Source organism: Aulonocara sp. 'chitande type north' Nkhata Bay, linkage group LG4 (assembly GCF_057382095.1).
Source record: "Aulonocara sp. 'chitande type north' Nkhata Bay isolate Kocher_YH1m ecotype deep benthic linkage group LG4, A_spYH_male_GT1.1, whole genome shotgun sequence".
Classification (NCBI taxonomy): domain Eukaryota; kingdom Metazoa; phylum Chordata; class Actinopteri; order Cichliformes; family Cichlidae; genus Aulonocara; species Aulonocara sp. 'chitande type north' Nkhata Bay.
In genome coordinates, this window is record NC_141347.1 from 23,862,400 (window position 1) to 23,880,140 (window position 17,741).

The window sequence follows — 17,741 nt, forward strand, 5'->3', positions numbered from 1 at the left end:
TAGGTGTCACCAGGATAGAAAATCTCCAAAACTTTCCTGCAAATGTTGAAGATATAGATTCATCAGAAGGCAATCTCCAGCACCTGGCAAAATCAATGTTCATACTATTCCTCAAGGAAATTTTTCATGGTAATGAATACCAAACATGCTGGTTTGCATGTCATTTAACATTAGGGATAATCTTTTCTACTGCTAGATATAGTATGAGACACATCATAAGTCCTAAATTACAGAAATTGGAACCTAGAGAGAAAACCAAGACCAAATCAAAAGGCTACAAGAGAATAACCACAAGATGGCCTTCATACCAAATAAATGCAATGGTTTGTCAACAATTACTGCTGTTACTGTTCCTTTGGGAATGAATAAAAGATAAAGTAGTCCAAGTTTTAATGGATGCTCATTTTAATACATTTTAAATTGCAACACCAGTTGCAAATCAGGACGTGATTTTAGTAAAACCATCTGTAGCTCTCTATCAGGCCATAATGAAGTAATTGCAAGTTACATAACCTGATAAAACCATCACTGGGTTTGACAGCAATTATCCTTGTAATGGCATTGTTTATGGCAGTGTTTTTAAATCATCTCATCAGCTGGTGTTCAGTGATGTGCCCATTTTACCCAAGCTGTTCTCTAGTTTCACAGGACTTGCTGCACAATATCCACTAATCTGACGTGGGAACAATTCAATGTTCTTCCTTATTGGCGCTTCAGGTGATGCACCTATGAATTCAAGGCTTTTGAATAAAACACTGGCCTCATACACTGGTAAAATCATAATGGTTTTCTGTGAGGGTACAACAGCTTGTCCCAAACACATTTGTTCCATAGATGAAGTTTAACATGAGGGCCTCACCCTCTTCCCCCTCTTCAATCTGTGACTGACTGGATCATGACAGTCAGTAACAGATCCAAGTGTGATAATTACGTTTTGGGTGTTTCTGTGCATAGATGTTTCGTGTATACTCATCATGCATATGTAAATTCAAATTCAAATTCAAATTTTATTTGTCACGTACACAGTCATACACAGTACGATATGTAGTGAAATGCTTGGACAACTGCTCGTGACCTAAAGAAAACAAAAAAGGAAAAGGCTATGAATAAGATAGGAAATAAATATGAAAAATTAAAAAGGGTAAATTTAACTAGGAAGGAATAAAATATAAATTAAGGTTAAAAATGAAATAACTGTACAACACAAATTAGAATGAAGGGTAAATTTAACTGGGAAGAATAAGATAAAGATAAATATATAAATTAAAGTTGAAAATAAAATAACTGTACAACAAAATACACAATACACAATATAGAACTATATAAGAATGTATGAAGAAATCTAAATATAAATAAATATATACACAATAACAGCAGCTGTACAAGTATTAACCGGAAATGAAGAATATAGTGACCAGTGTTGTGCAAAACCAAAGTCCAGAAAGTCCAGTGTGTGTGTAAGAACTGTATGTGTGGGTCAGTACTGTGTGGTGGTGTGATTGAGAGACCGTATCGCCTGCGGGAAGAAGCTCCTCCTCAGTCTCTCTGTGTTGGTCTTCAGGGAGCGGAATTGCTTTCCTGACCTCAACAGAGAGAACAGTCTGTTGTTGGGATGGCTGAGGTCCTTCGCGATCTTCCTGGCCTTGGTCCAGCACCGCCTGCTGTAGATTGAGTGCAGGTCAGGGAGCTCGGAGCGGATGGTGCGCTCAGCTGACCGCACAACCCTCTGTAGAGCTCGTCTGTCCTGCATGGTGCTGTTCCCGAACCAGGTTAAGATGTTTCCCGCCAGGATGCTCTCTATGGTGCACGAGTAAAAGTTCCTGAGCACCTTGGAGGGCAGTTGGAAGTCTCTCAAGCATCTGAGGTGGTAGAGATGCTGTCGGGCCTTTTTCACCACGGTGTTGATGTGACAGGACCATGACAGGTCCTGCGTGATGTGAACTCCGAGGTATTTGAAGCTGTCCACTCTCTCCACTGGGCACTCGTTGATGACGGGGGTCTGGTAGTTCCTCTCCTGCTTAGTGCTGAAGTCCACTATCAGCTCCTTTGTCTTACTGACGTTTAGAAGGAGGTTGTTCCTCTGGCACCAGTTCTCCAGATTCCTAATCTCCTTCAGGTAGGCCGTCTCGTTGTTATCAGAGATCAGGCCCACCACGACGGTGTCGTCAGCAAACTTGATGATGGTGGTGGAGCTGGTAGTGGCCACACAGTCATATGTGTACAAAGAGTACAGCAGGGGGCTCAGAACACACCCCTGGGGGGCTCCAGTGCTGAGAGTGGTGGAGGCTGAGACATGTCCGCCCATCCTTGTGGTCTGCCAGTTAGGAAGTTGGAGATCCACTGACACATAGATGAGCTGAGTCCCAGATGCTCCAGCTTGGTGGTGAGTGTGGAGGGAATTATGGTATTAAATGCAGAGCTGTAGTCTATGAAGAGCATTTTAACATAATTCCCCCTTCTAGTGTCCAAGTGAGTGAGTGATGTGTGGAGAAGATGAGAGATGGCATCGTCTGTGGAACGATTTGGACGGTAAGCGAACTGTAGTGGGTCCAGTGTGTCTGGTAGTGAAGAAATGATGAAGTCTCTGACCAGGCGTTCAAAGCACTTCATCACTACTGAGGTGAGGGCTACAGGGCGATAGTCGTTGAGAGAAGCAGGGTGGGGTTTCTTCGGGACAGGAACAATGATGGACTCTTTGAAGCATGTGGGGATCACCGACTGAGATAAAGAGATGTTGAATATCTCAGTGAACACAGGAGCTAGCTGGTATGCGCAGTCTCTTAGGATACGACCTGGGATGCCGTCTGGTCCTGCTGCTTTCCTGGTGTTCACTCTCTTGAAGGCTCTCCTTACTTCATGCTCGGAGATGACGAGCACGTTTCCGGTGCTGGCAGTATCTTCCTGTCTGCAGCCGTTAGCGCCGCTAACACTAGCATTGTTGGAGACCTTAGCTGCAGCCTCGAAGCGAGCATAGAAAGTGTTCAGCTCGTCTGCCAGAGTCACGGCCGCGTTCGTCATACCGGTTGTTGGTGCTTTATAGTCCGTTATTGTCCTTAGTCCCCGCCACAGGCTCCTAGAGTCACTCTGTTGGAGTTGTGACTCTAGTTTCCTCCCGTAGCGCTGCTTCGCCTCTTTCACCGCCCTCCGCACGTTATATGACGCGGCTTTGTACGGGTCCATGTCCCCCGTCATGAGTCCCGTGTTGTAGGCAGCGGTGCGGGATCTCAGAGCGTCGCGGATGGTTTTATCCACCCACGGCTTCTGGTTGGGAAACGTTGTGATAGTCTTTGTCTCCACGGTATCATCCGCTAGTTTCCCGATGAATCCCACAACCGCTTCCGTAAACACGTTGACGTCATCGTCGGAGCTGTTTCTGAACATGCCCCAGTCTGCGTCATCGAGTGCGTCCTGTAACGCGGCCACCGATTGATCCGTCCAGCGCGCGACCTTCCTCTGAACCGGAACTTCCTGTTTCAGCCTTTGTTTGTATTTTGGCATGAGGAAGATGGCGGCGTGATCAGATTTGCCAAACGGGGGGCGGGATTGTGCCTTGTAGCCGTCCTTGACCGTAGTGTAGCAGTGGTCCAGTGTACAAAGTGACTGTTAATGTTGCCTGGAAGATTGATCCATTAGTAAAGGGCTAAAAGCCCACTTGCATGTTGTAGCTGTGAGGGCACGTACGTGTGTGTGTGCTTTTGTCCAAATGTGATTGTCAGAGCCTAATATTAGTCTGGCAAGCCGGCTGCATTGTCAGATGTGTGGCTGGCAGGGGGGCAGTTGAGTGCTTCTCCCCCTCATTCTGCTGCTGAGCCACAGGAGCCTGGTGGGGAGGATAACAAGATGATTCACTTCCCTGCAATGGGGCCAGAAAGCTGTTGCCATTAGATGAAATTGCTTTGGGAAGTGCTTTTGAGCTACTGATACCGTTCAGAGCGGAGGGGGGGGGGATCAGTTTAAAAGAAGAAATGTTAGCTTTAAAGCTGATTTTTCCACACAAACCATAACATTTCTTTGCACTGACAGCTTGATAAGTCTCTCAGCCTGTTTCACGGCTACTTAGTTTTGTTTGCTACTCTGCTTTCCTGTGCATTCCCTTTGTGGTTGAGATATAGCACGCAGTCCATTTTACCCTACCACTATCTGACATGGTACCTGCTGGGATCTGATTTTTATTTATTTATTTTTTAAAAATATGTTTATTAAGATTTTTGATATAAAGAAAACAAAACAAAACAGACAACACAACAGCAAGGGCAAAAAAAAAGGCAAAAAATCACACTGCATCAACAAAGATCCTACTTCAACACTGGCAAGATACAAAAATGAAATGCTAGGGTGGTAGACTGAATTATCGATCAAAGAGGAATTTGTTTTAATGCATGATCTAAAAATGGCTGCCACACATTAAAAAACTTACTAAGTTTGTCCTAAAAATGGCAACAATACAGAAAAATGAAACATTACATCTGCATTGCTTCACATGTCAATGACATACGTGGGGGAAAAATAAGTAAAAATGGCCTTCTTTGATGAGGACGTACTTTGTCAGTTATCATTAGGTTTTCTTAGTTCCTTCCCTGCATTAACGAGGCAAACTGCCTGTTAATGAAGAGAAGTGTGAAGCCCCTTAATTTGGGATCAGTATAGAAAAAGAATAACACAACTGTTGGGATTTAAATGAGCATGACTTAATCGGAAAGTGAAATGTCATGCTGGGAACATCAAGCGCAGGCTTTTAAAAGCAAGAAAAACAATGTGGTGCGCACCAAGAAGACATGTCAATCAAATCAAAAGAAAAAGCCCATTCCTTTCACTCATTAGGACCTCTATTAAAAAGTTTAACTTACAAACTAATGAGCGTCTTTTTAAAGTTCAATTAAATTCACTGAGTTTCCTCAGTCAGTAAAGTGGCAACAATAACTGTCAAACAAGGGGAATAAATGAATTTAAAGTAGTGTCTATTCCTGGAAGTTTCTCTTCATTTTTCTATTGCTGGGGATATTGTATTGGTGCAGCTGCTCACCAGCCCCTTCACTAGGTACGTCTTCCTAGTACCAGGTTAGACCTTCTTTTAGCCTTAAGAACCTTAATTATACCTTAATTCTTTAAGTCATAGATTCATCATGGTGCTGGAAACATTCCTCAGAGACTTTTGTTTATGTTGACATGATAGCATCAGATTGCTGCAGATTGATTGGCTGCCCATCTGTGATGTGAATAGAGCCGCATCCCAGAGGTGCCCTATTGGACTAAGATTTGGTGACCGTGGGTAGCTTTTTAAGACAAAGACCTCCCTGTCATGGTCAACAAACCAGCTTGAGATGATTCGAGCTTTATTACTTGGTGCATTATCCTGCTGGGAGCAACCATCAGAGGATGGCGGCCATAAATGGATGCCACAGAAGGTTCAGTTGGTACTAAAGGGCTCAGACTTCCTGAAATCAAAACCACTGAAGGAGCTGAAATTGAAATGGCCACAAAAGTATTTAGGCATCATTATAGGTCAGAATTTATCATTTAAAGGTCACATCTTTAAATGTTTGTCACTCCACTTGAGGAAACACTTCGTATATGCAACGTTTTTGTTCCTTTATTGGATTATGAATTTATGTGGCCAGTACCTAAAGAGGTTGGATACCATCTACCATTGTGCTGTATGTTTTACTGCAGGCCATGAAAATCTGGCACATCAAAGTTCTCTGTATACTGGTGCTAAATAGGTATCTCTGTATGTCTGGAGACTTCCTCATTAGTTGGTTTTTGTATATAACTTTTTGCTTGGGCTAATGCCTTGTTATTTGTGAATATTTATGTGTGCAAAAAATACAAGTAGTACAGTATATGTTCTCACAATATTTTAAATGTTTGCCCCAAGAGTCAGAGCAGGAAAACGTTTGGAATAATCTTCACTTGGACCTGAAATTTCCAGAACTGGTTACAGTGGGGGAGTTTAAGTCCATTTAAAAGGAGTGAGAAAGTAGCTCTTTTGGTCAGTGTGACTGTTTTTGATGTTGCTCTTGATGTGTTATTGCATATGACTTACATATTTGTGTCCACTTGTACTGAATGTCAGTTTCATTTCCTTCTTACTTATTATATTATTTTGTGTTATGTTCTCATTTCTAATCGCACTCTTGGCCATGACTCTCTTGAAAGAGATTTTTAATGAGACTTTCAATGAGTCCCACAGCATTAAACCACCACCACAAGCATCCACTGATACAATATTTCTACCTAATAAAGTGGCAAAAGATTGTGTATTATAGACTAACAAAAATTAAACAAGTAATGACATTCATGCCCTTACAACAGAACGCGCAATACTGCAAACCTGGTAAATATAAATGAAATCCACCAAAGCTTGATAAACGTTTTATGAGAGGAATTATTGGCTCCAACAACATCTGATTGTGCTTAATGTCTCAGTTCTCATATGTGTATTTTTACTTCATAAGCAGCAAATTATCCAACAGTTACTCATAATCTGCCTCTGTTTACACCTGCTTTCCAGACATTTCTCATGAGGCTCACTCAGACTGACAGCTGTAAGTGTAAGCAGGTTACTTGGGAATGTTACTGGAACGTTTAATGGTTGTGGTTATCAGAAATAATCAGCAGTGTTCTTCATTTTTGAAACTTTCATATATTATGACATGTTTATGAGTCAACTGTATGAGTACCAAATGAGAAATTAAGACTGGGTGAGTACTGTTGAATAGAAACGTGGTAATAAAGAATTCAATAATCTAATCCGGTCGTTCAGTCTGACGTCACTAGCCGTGTCTGGACCTAAACTCCGCTGCAGGTCCAAACATCACTATGGCATTACTGAGAGTTGAAAAACTGTCTAAAGTCTTTCATCTTTAATAAAAAGATCAGCGTTCTGCTCTACCAGGTGTAACAATTGAGTTTAACATCCAGGCATCCATGAAAACGGAATTTATGACATTTAACGGAGTTAGAAGTTAGCAGGGAGTTAGCTCGCTAGCTTCTATCTAAATACAATATAGCATGTCCTGACTGCGGGGTTTTGGAAACAAATTAAAACGTACAGCTCTGCTATCACTTCCAGCATAAACGAAGACAGAAAACTAAACAGCGGTGATGTTTGTAGGGTTACTGAAGTTGGGCTAGCTGGTATATAATGATGTGCTACGTGACCACTAGCGACACAGCTATGTTAGCATAATAAACAAGCTAAAATTTTTCCACTCAAACGTGAGTGTTCTCGGTGGTCAGGAACAAATGTAATCGCATGGCAGGATGCTGTAAAAGGACCAAACTTCAGCCAGGAGAACAACTCAGATAATCCATCCACAATACAAGGTTAGTCATTCATATACTGCTGCATGGGCTGGGCTGTAGTTACATCCTAAGGTTTTAAAAACTGAGCTTAAATAAATGATTAGTGGTAATAAAAGCCGAGGGAGGTCAACTGTGATCACTGACTGTTTTAGGAGCTTTTTGAGATTAAATAGAAGAAAATACAAAACATTAAACATGTTAACAACACAAAAGCCATATTAAACAGACTACTTTAGGCCCGGAAGTAGGAGTCGTCACGTCATCACTTAACAACCGGATAGGCAGTATAGATGACAACAGCGTCCCTGGTAACCATCACACTTCTCGCGAGAAGTAGCGAGTCCGTTGTTTCTACGAATGCTCAAAGTTTCTTTTTCTGCCTGACAGGTTTATATATATATATATATATATATATAAAAACTTTAGCTATTCACCTAAAGTCACTTAGGTTTCATCGCATTGATTACCTACTGAATATTTACTAATCGGTGACCTTCTTTAGTCAGAGGGGGAGAAATGTGACTTCCGCATCCGTCGGGTTCGAGCGTTTCGCGGGTCTGTACAAAAAAGCTTTCATTATAAAGAGGATCTAACAACGACGTATTCTGCACTTTTTGACCAAGTCTTACTGTTTCTAATAAGTCATTAATCAGTGTTAAACAAGTACGTGAACGTTTTGTTTTTCGTGTTGTCGTGGCAGAGAAGGTCACCACCGCTATACACCCAGACACGATCATGTCGCTGCTGTGCGCAGTCGAGGAAGCTGTCAGGTCATGCAAAGTGGAACAAGCTAAGGTTAATCACCGCATTCAACTCTACAGAGAATTATTAAAGAGCCTGTAAGTACACGCTTGACTTTTTCCCCCCAAGCTGTTTTCTTCTTATAACAAATTTAAAAACAAATCCAATTTCTGCGATGTCTGAAGTTTGTATCCTGGATTTTTGACTCTATAAACATTTATGAAAAATCCTCTTAAGTTACATAGGTCCAAAGTATTGTGATGTTTGTGTGCCACTTGTAGTAATCTGTAGGGGAATCCTTCGGTAGTTGAGTGACTCTTTACATAGGCTATATACAGATCTGGTTAACCATCCGGCGCTGTGGCTTAGTTGGTTAAAGCGCCTGTCTAGTAAACAGGAGATCCTGGGTTCGAATCCCAGCAGTGCCTTTTGCTACACGAGACGGCTGTGTGTGTGTATTAGCTACTCTACATTATCTCAAAATGTGTGTTGGTTGATTTTTCTTTAGTTTTGTTGGACTATTCAAGAACACTAAATGAGTTCATGACTTATTTACTGTTGTAAATGAGCTTATATGACACCTGCCCCTGATACAACAACGCATATCAAATCAACTACATAGTTAAACTCATTTCATTCAGAATAACGACAAAATAAATATTAAGTAATGAGATAAGAAATAAGAAACAATAAACAATTTATGTCAATTCCATCTACAAATGAGCTGTAAGCATCTGAAGCATCTCTGCACTAAACCTTTATGACAATACAGGATAACTATGCTATTTCTGTACAATGGTTTCAGTGAGTGTCACATCTTAATTTATATATGTTTAAAAATATACCCATAACAGCTACACAACATTTTATACTGGTCCTAATCTTTTGTTTTTAAAAATATCATTTAATCTTAATCGGTGTATGTCATCTTTCATTTTAAACAGCATCTGGATATCAAGCGGTAATTGTTGATTGTTTGCTTTGAATTATATCATAATGTACTGACTAAATAATGGCTTTGTTGACTCGCAATATGGTTTGTTATCATTTGTATGCCTTTTTTGTGTAATGAATATTAATATTCCCATATGGAAAAGATATATATAAATCTTATAAAGTTTGTGTCTGTCTTGTGTGAAACTTGTTTGAAAAGCATACAAGAGTGAAAACAAATATAAGATCCCTTGAAAAATAATATAAATGGAACTTGTATGTTTTGGATACTTTATGAAAGTAATGAGAAAGTGGCCACTTTCATGAGTAAATCATATAAGCCTTATATGATTCACTATATGAAGCAAGCTAAAGCTGATGCAAGTCTTTTATAAGTTTTTCCTATTTCTTTTCCATATGGGTTTCCCTACACCTAAAGCCAGTAAGACATATGGAAAATAAGTGATTAATATAAAGTCATATTTGACATACAGGGAGTGCAGAATTATTAGGCAAATGAGTATTTTGTCCACATCATCCTCTTCACGCATGTTGTCTTACTCCAAGCTGTATAGGCTCGAAAGCCTACTACCAATTAAGCATATTAGGTGATGTGCAACTCTGTAATGAGAAGGGGTGTGGTCTAATGACATCAACACCCTATATCAGGTGTGCATAATTATTAGGCAACGTCCTTTCCTTTGGCAAAATGGGTCAAAAGAAGGACTTGACAGGCTCAGAAAGTCAAAAATAGTGAGATATCTTGCAGAGGGATGCAGCAGTCTCAAAATTGCAAAGCTTCTGAAGCGTGATCATCGAACAATCAAGCGTTTCATTCAAAATAGTCAACAGGGTCGCAAGAAGCGTGTGGAAAAACCAAGGCGCAAAATAACTGCCCATGAACTGAGAAAAGTCAAGCGTGCAGCTGCCAAGATGCCACTTGCCACCAGTTTGGCCATATTTCAGAGATGCAACATTACTGGAGTGCCCAAAAGCACAACGTGTGCAATACTCAGAGACATGGCCAAGGTAAGAAAGGCTGAAAGACGACCACCACTGAACAAGACACACAAGCTGAAACGTCAAGACTGGGCCAAGAAATATCTCAAGACTGATTTCTCTAAGGTTTTGTGGACTGATGACATGAGAGTGAGTCTTGATGGGCCCGTGGCTGGATTGGTAAAGGGCAGAGAGCTCCAGTCTGACTCAGACGCCAGCAAGGTGGAGGTGGAGTACTGGTTTGGGCTGGTATCATCAAAGATGAGCTTGTGGGGCCTTTTCGGGTTGAGGATGGAGTCAAGCTCAACTCCCAGTCCTACTGCCAGTTTCTGGAAGACACCTTCTTCAAGCAGTGGTACAGGAAGAAGTCTGCATCCTTCAAGAAAAACATGTTTTTCATGCAGGACAATGCTCCATCACACGCGTCCAAGTACTCCACAGCGTGGCTGGCAAGAAAGGGTATAAAAGAAGAAAAACTAATGACATGGCCACCTTGTTCACCTGATCTGAACCCCATTGAGAACCTGTGGTCCATCATCAAATGTGAGATTTACAAGGAGGGAAAACAGTACACCTCTCTGAACAGTGTCTGGGAGGCTGTGGTTGCTGCTGCACGCAATGTTGATGGTGAACAGATCAAAACACTGACAGGATCCATGGATGGCAGGCTTTTGAGTGTCCTTGCAAAGAAAGGTGGCTATATTGGTCCCTGATTTGTTTTTGTTTTGTTTTTGAATGTCAGAAATGTATATTTGTGAATGTGGAGATGTTATATTGGTTTCACTGGTAAAAATAAATAATTGAAATGGGTATATATTTGTTTTTTGTTAAGTTGCCTAATAATTATGCACAGTAATAGTCACCTGCACACACAGATATCCCCCTAAAATAGCTCAAACTAAAAACAAACTAAAAACTACTTCCAAAAACATTCAGCTTTGATATTAATGAGTTTTTTGGGTTCATTGAGAACATGGTTGTTGTTCAATAATAAAATTATTCCTCAAAAATACAACTTGCCTAATAATTCTGCACTCCCTGTAAAACCTCTTTAATTTTGTGCACTATTACACTAGATTCTGAGAGTTACACATACCTAGATACACTAGGACTTCTATTTTTTTAACAGTGTGTTTCATCATTAAGCAGTTATGTCTGCCAGAGATCACCAATGCAATATACTGTATGAATGAAGCATCCATTCTGACTGCCAGCGGCCTTTCTGCAAATGAGATGACATTTAAAAATGGCAGTGGCTGATGCTCATCTGTTGTGTCACATCATTTTTGTCCTGGAATGTTTAAAGACTTTAAAACTTTTATTTTAATTTTAGTGTGTGTTCACATGAAGTATTTTCCCACAGAACACCCCAACCCGAGGTGAGCTTTGAGGAAACAGAATTGGCAGGTGCTGCTCCTACAGGTAGTTAAAAAATAGCTTTTATTTGTCTGTCAAGGTGCTGATAGTTAAAACAAAATAGCCTATTTGTTTATTTACATTTCTTTTCTCTTGCCAAGTAGTAACCACATATTTGCATGTTGCTATTTTCATAAACAGGTGTCTCCCCATGTGATAAGGAAGACATAGAACTGCTTGAGAAGGCTCTAGAGAAAGCCCTCCGTGTGCGCACCAGCTCAGAACCTTCTAAAAAAGAATCCAAAATACCCAAACCTGGAAAGGAAACGGGGACTTTAGGTGCTAGGCCTGTGGATATCACACATTCATCTGCAGCATCTAGAGGAAGCCAAAGAACGATAAGGTCATCCACTAAATCTGCCAGCCTTGACAGAAAAGGGTACGGACGGCCTGGATTATCAGTATGCTCCTCACTAGCCTCGGGACCTTTAGCTAGCGCCGACCCCGGACAGACCAAAAGAACAGATAATAGAAACACGATCCAAAACCATCCTGCCTCATCAGCTGGCGCTTTGCATCACCAGGCTTCTAGGAAACTGCAGCAGGCTGTCATGCCGTCTGTCTCTCCTGATCACATCACAAGCTTGCTCTCTAAAAACAAGACTATCAGAAGCAATATGTTGAGTGGTGATGACCTGAGGAAAGCTGCACCTGTCGCTGCAAATTCTTCAAATAACGTAGTGTCCTCTTCACAAACAAATGAGCCAGGAGCATGCAGTTTCCCTCAACAGAATGGGCATGTTTTTTAGAATTACACTATGAAAATAACCATGCTTTGTAAAAAAACAAAAACATGTTCTGTAATATTATAATCATTCTGTTTGACTTTGCTTCAGCAGGATATTTTCTGAGCAAACAACAAAATGGAAATCTTTAAAGAGCAAGCAGAGCAGGTGCCTACAATGCATTGTAATGCAAAAAAATATAAAAACAAAATTCCTCCTTGTACATTTTTCCTTTATTCACAAAGTTTCCTTCTGTACATTATCTTCAGACTGTGGGATAAAGCCGTTGCCCTACAGACGAACCCTGGGCCTGGGAAGAGTCACTTCATGGAGAGAATGAGAGCTACGGTAAAATGGATCAGCTGGGGTCAGCCATGATGTCATGTTAAACTGGAATTTATGCTCTAATTTAGAAAACCAGCCACGTGTATTAATGAGAAATTCTAGCTAATATACATTAATTTCTCTAAACAACCCCTGTGTTTCATTGTACACCATTTTTCCTTTGCTTTGTTTAGTTTCCCAGGAATTGGCCATTTGGCAGCCCGTATGAGACCAGGGCTCTGCTGGGCAGGTTGATTCACCAAGCTCAAGACTTGAAACAGCTCTGCGGGGAGCCTCTAACCAAACAGATGCCAGAGATAACATTAAGACTGGGTAATAGAGAAGCTTTTATGTGAATTCGGGAGAAATGAAAGGGACTGATTCCATAAGTCAGTGGGTGACAAAATAACAATGTGGGAGTTGGCAGGAAGTGACTGTGCGAGCTATTTCGACTGATACAAATCAAGACTTTCCTTTGCCAGGAACCATCAGGAAGTTGACGTTTTTCTATAACTGTAACAACTTTCATGCGCTAAGAGTGACTGTAAACACACTTTTAATGCAACTCCACTTGCTTCTCAGTAAGCTTCTATTATAACTCTCTTTTTTTAATGTGCTTTCTTACAGTTAGTACAGGCGACAAGTATGATTCCTGTATGTCGCTGGAAAGGCTGCAGCTCACAGCAGCTGAGCTCAAGAATTTTGCAGATCAAGTGAAACAAGGTAAGAATCCTGTTTGTACGCAGCATAATAAACATCATAAACCTTTCTGTAAAATAATTGTTTCTCCAGCATTAATTGCAGATCATTGATCTTTGTTTGTAGACAGGTGGTCATTAGCTGGAAGACACCTTATCAAAAATATTTATTCCTTTGCACTGACTTTCCTAAAGGAGATGCTGGTGGAGACATCATGACATGGTTTTTGGCTGTGTTTAACCAGTGTTACATACATTTTGCGATTTCTTTTCCATGTGGGTCATCGTCTATGGGCATCCCAGTTTGAGTCTGTACCTACAATATGCACAGCAGCATTTCCATTTCCTCCACTGATGCAGTTATAAAGAACCTGAATGACGAGAGATTTTCCATTCACACCTTCACAAAGATTTATTGATGTTTACTCGTTAAAGCACCAATGTAGCACAAGTAGCAACTAAATCCAGTGTGTCAGAGAAGTTTCCAGTAATGAATAGGTCCACACGTCTGGTGTCATCCAATCTAGCATCTCACGTTAGTATTTTTATTTCACCGCGTTGTAATATCCAGGGAGGGAATTATCTTTTATTGCTTTTTAACAGCATTTAGAAAATGATTATGGTGAGTGCAGCGTGCTAACGCGCTAATGGAGCCTCTCCATCTTGGCGTATGGAAAATGAAAGCAGAGCTGCCGTGAACCCTCAGCGCCAGCTCAGTCCTTTCCTTGGCCTCAACAGACCCCCCTCACCCCCTCGTCCCCATGACGATGGGGTTTTAAAGCTGTCTGTCCTGATGCCACTAAGCAAGGGCCTAGCTATTTAAAGCTGAGGCAACAGAGCAGAAAGAAAAAAGTTTTAGGGGTATGGTTGCTCGCGCTCTAAAAATAACCTTTTTTTCCGTCAGAGTGGAAAGCATGGGATCGATGGAGGCCAGAGGGAGGTTGTTTTTGCCCCACTGGGGCAAATGGTGTGCAGGGAGATGGGAGAACTTCACCCCTGCCCCTGACTATAACATATGCAACAGAGGCAGAGCTGCAAGAGCTTGAGCAGCTGCGGATGAGGGTGGCATTGCTGCAACAAGAGGTTGATCTTGAACAGGTAGGTGACGTGTTCTGAAAGCACCTCGTGAGTTTTACATACCTGCATGTTCTTTTTTAGTAGAAGCTAGGAACTGGCTGACAGTCTTTTCTGATGTCCCACAGGCTCTGTTGGACACCCTGTCCCCTCAGTTTTCGGCTGTCGTACCTGGGCCTGAACGTCTGAGCCCCAGTGTACTCAGAGACATGTACTCCCTGCTGGGTGAAGGAGGGGAACGTTTCCCAGCTATAGTCCTGGACTCTGAGCCTGCATGACTAATGAGCACATTAAATTGACTTATAGGTTTGTAAGTTTAGAAACAGGTATGAATACATTAAAGGCCTCATGGTATGCTGCAATCTGGTGCAACACTGATGAAATCAAACCCCTCTGACATAGTCAAAACAAGGACATGGTTAAAAAAAAACAAAGGGGGGAACTGAATTGAGTGAACAGCCTCAGAGGGCAGCTGTGGTTCAGGAGGTTCTGCTGGAGGGGTTCGATGCTCTGTGTTACACCTCGTGATCCTAAAGATATCATGGAAATATTAATGGATGGATAAACAGGTGTACCTAATAAAATGGTAACTGAAACATCACGAATGATTATTTTGAAGAATCTGTTTTTAATAGTGGCATCGCTGTGTTATGTCAGTGTCTCATGTCATGTCACAACTGTATAAAACTGTGATCATTAATCCTGTCTCTTAAACGCAGCTTCTGAATAAATGCCTCAGGCACAATTTTAAGTATCACCATTGATCAGAGTAACGTAATAAAAGATACATAATATTACAGTGACTTTAAGTGTGTGTATTTGTGATGTAAGCTGTAGGTTAAATTATATGTTTGAGTTGTTTCTAATTTTTCCTTTTTGCTAAATTCTGACACATCGTAACTGATGCCTCAGAAGTGTAATATTCACTCGGTGAATTTTGCCAGCAGGTGGCACTCAATTCACAGAAAAAAAAGAGTCCAAATTACATTTTAATCAAAGATGCCCTTGCAAGTTTACCTGTGTGTTTCACTTCATATCATTCATTTTCAGTGTTTAAATAAAAAAGAAAGAAGAAATGTGCCACCACCACACACACACACTTCCATACTGTTTTTCCATATGTTTTTGATCCCCCATATTGAGCCAGCATAATCTTTCATACATACATCTGCTAGATCGCATATATGGGGCCATCACTGTGTTTCTGTGATATGGTATTCACGATCAAATGTGCTATGAGGCTGTACGTGAGATTCAGGAGCGCCTGGAGGAGCCTTAGAGGCTCGTGCCCACAGATGACGGGTGGATGGCAGGAGCTGTGCCAGACTGGGCGACAGGTGGCGCTGGGTTCTCGCAGCAGGACGTGGGTGTTGAAGCCCTGCTGCACCGGCCCTTCATGCGCACGCACACAAACAGGGAGACATGCACACCCAGAGCCGGCTGAGTCATAAAGAAGATGTGCTTGGGTGTGCCTGGCATCGCAGCATGCTGCAAGCTGGAAATGGCATGTTTCCCTGAGGAGAGGGACAAAAAAATGATTATATGAAAAAAGGAGGAGTATTTCAGCCTCAGATGGCTGGATGAGTCCAAAAGAACAAGGGCCTGATGGTTTGAACGTCTGTTCCTGGGTTCAAAGAAGAATACATTTGCAGGTTTACAAGACCTGTTCACACAGAAATGTCCAACTACTTTTGGATTGCAGTCATCTGCAGGGCACTGGATCAGAGTGCTGCTGGTTTATGGCCTCACATAGTCTTAGATCTGTGTTTGTCTATGTGTGTGAGGGAGGTAAAAAAAGGAGGCATGGAAGTATCCTTGGGTCAACACTGTACATAGTTCCTAGTGGGAGTGGTGCTCATGCAGCTCAGCCTTCCTGTGACCTGCATGCATCAGCTGCTGCCTGGCTTTGCCTGTCACCAGCAGAGCTCTTCCACTCTTCCAGCATGGCCCGGTCCTCCCAAGGTTATGCATGCCTCACGCCTTTATCCCATTTTTCTCACGCCTCTTTGTGACACATAATGGAAGATGCAAGACAGTTTTACTGTCCGTGGGTGAAACTTCATGGAAATTACTGCCATATGCCACGCATACACACACACTTACAGAGGGGAAAAGTTCAAATACTTTGGAGCTTCCACTCTTTTTTTTCTTTTCCTCCAGTCATCTCACTTTTAATCGCTTACTGGAGTCTAAGCACAAATCCCCAGAAACCCAACAGAGCTACCAAGAATCCACTTCTGTCCTTCAAATGCCCATTGCGCTTGAACGTCTCTTTTCTACTGCGCCCCCACTCCTCACAAAGACATTCCTCACTTCCCCTCTTTTATTTCTCTTTGGCTGTTCTAAATAGCTGTTGCTGATTGAGCTACAGCCGAGATTGTTAAGTCAATGTAGTCATCAGTTAGGCAACATTAGGGTATATTTTTTGATTTCCCCCCACTGATCAGGCAGTCAAGTTGAATTTTTCTGTCAAGACAACCCATACACGGTCTTAACAGCAGCTGTCCTGTACAGAAGGAAGCCTGTTTGGCATTTATAAGGGAGCATGACGTATTTTCTATTCTGGTAAAATCTCTGATTATCATATTATCAAGAATAAGTTGAGCTGATAAAAAAAATAAATCTTGGAAGCATTAAAAGGCTAACATGCTGTCGTAGAAAACCCAGTAATGCCTGAAGATAAAACAGACAATCAGATTTGTGTGTCCTTCACAAACGTAGCTTTATAAATGTGGAGGAGGAAGATTAGCAAACGTTGGACATGAAAGGTGTCTAGATTGATTTTATTTAATTCTTTTTTTTTGTGGAAGAGCGAGCATACAAGGGGATTAACTACTACTAGGCTGCTTTCCATTCAGAAAGAACTGGCTCCAGCCGTGTGTGTGCATGTGTGTGTGGGAGGGAAGGTGGAGGCTGCCTGTATTTTTTTATGAGTATTTCTGCCACGAGTCAATATTTTCATCATTGTATTTACATTAATAGAGGCCCCCATATATATATATATATATGTATGTGTGTATATATATATATATATATATATATATATATATATTTTACTGGCTTGAAGGATAAACCGCCCGCAGGGGCGTGCTGGGTGTTATATATATATATATATATATATATATACATATATGAAGAGATGACACATCTGTAGCGATCTATATGGGGAATGTCCCTTTTCTTTTTTCAGTAAACATAGAGATAAATAAGGATTTCCCATTCGCGTCTAATTTCAAGTCAACACTAGGCTTCTGCGTTCCCATGGGAAACGTTTTATACTGCAGGAAAACAAAGATGCTGCATTTGAGAGGCAGTGATGGGAGCATGAAGAATAGAGAGAGCAGTTAACTCTCCTCCCCTCCCCCTTCCTGTGTTTCGTCAACCCCTGTTCTCCCTACTTCAGTGTTTGATGTCACCAATGAGCTAACGAATCGTAGCACTTGGACTTCCCAGTTTTTCCTCCCTAGCCCCTCCTCTTTCCTTAAGCCTTTATATATATATGCCCCCCTCACTACGTTCTGCAGAG

The 17,741-nt window shown here is 41.4% G+C and overlaps 1 protein-coding gene and 1 non-coding gene across 4 annotated transcripts; both read left to right on the top strand.

The window, feature by feature from the left end:
- Positions 1-7,651: 7,651 nt before the first annotated feature.
- On the top strand, positions 7,652-15,023 carry tedc2 (tubulin epsilon and delta complex 2). 3 transcript variants are annotated; one of them, XM_086289278.1, is made up of 10 exons: positions 7,652-7,860; positions 8,006-8,144; positions 11,342-11,400; positions 11,536-12,130; positions 12,231-12,287; positions 12,389-12,467; positions 12,638-12,776; positions 13,071-13,166; positions 14,046-14,239; positions 14,344-15,023. In XM_086289278.1, exons 2-10 carry the CDS (start codon positions 8,041-8,043, stop codon positions 14,491-14,493), a joined length of 1,473 nt encoding a protein of 490 aa, XP_086145404.1. In that variant the 5' UTR covers positions 7,652-7,860; positions 8,006-8,040; the 3' UTR covers positions 14,494-15,023. The 3 variants fall into 3 exon arrangements, with proteins under 3 accessions (XP_086145404.1, XP_086145405.1, XP_086145406.1); XM_086289279.1 differs by having other exon boundaries at positions 7,653-8,144; positions 12,234-12,287; XM_086289280.1 differs by having other exon boundaries at positions 7,653-8,144; positions 11,536-11,773; positions 12,234-12,287.
- On the top strand, positions 8,401-8,474 carry trnat-agu (transfer RNA threonine (anticodon AGU)). The gene has a single exon. It is a non-coding gene; the product is annotated as a tRNA-Thr (tRNA).
- Positions 15,024-17,741: the final 2,718 nt, after the last annotated feature.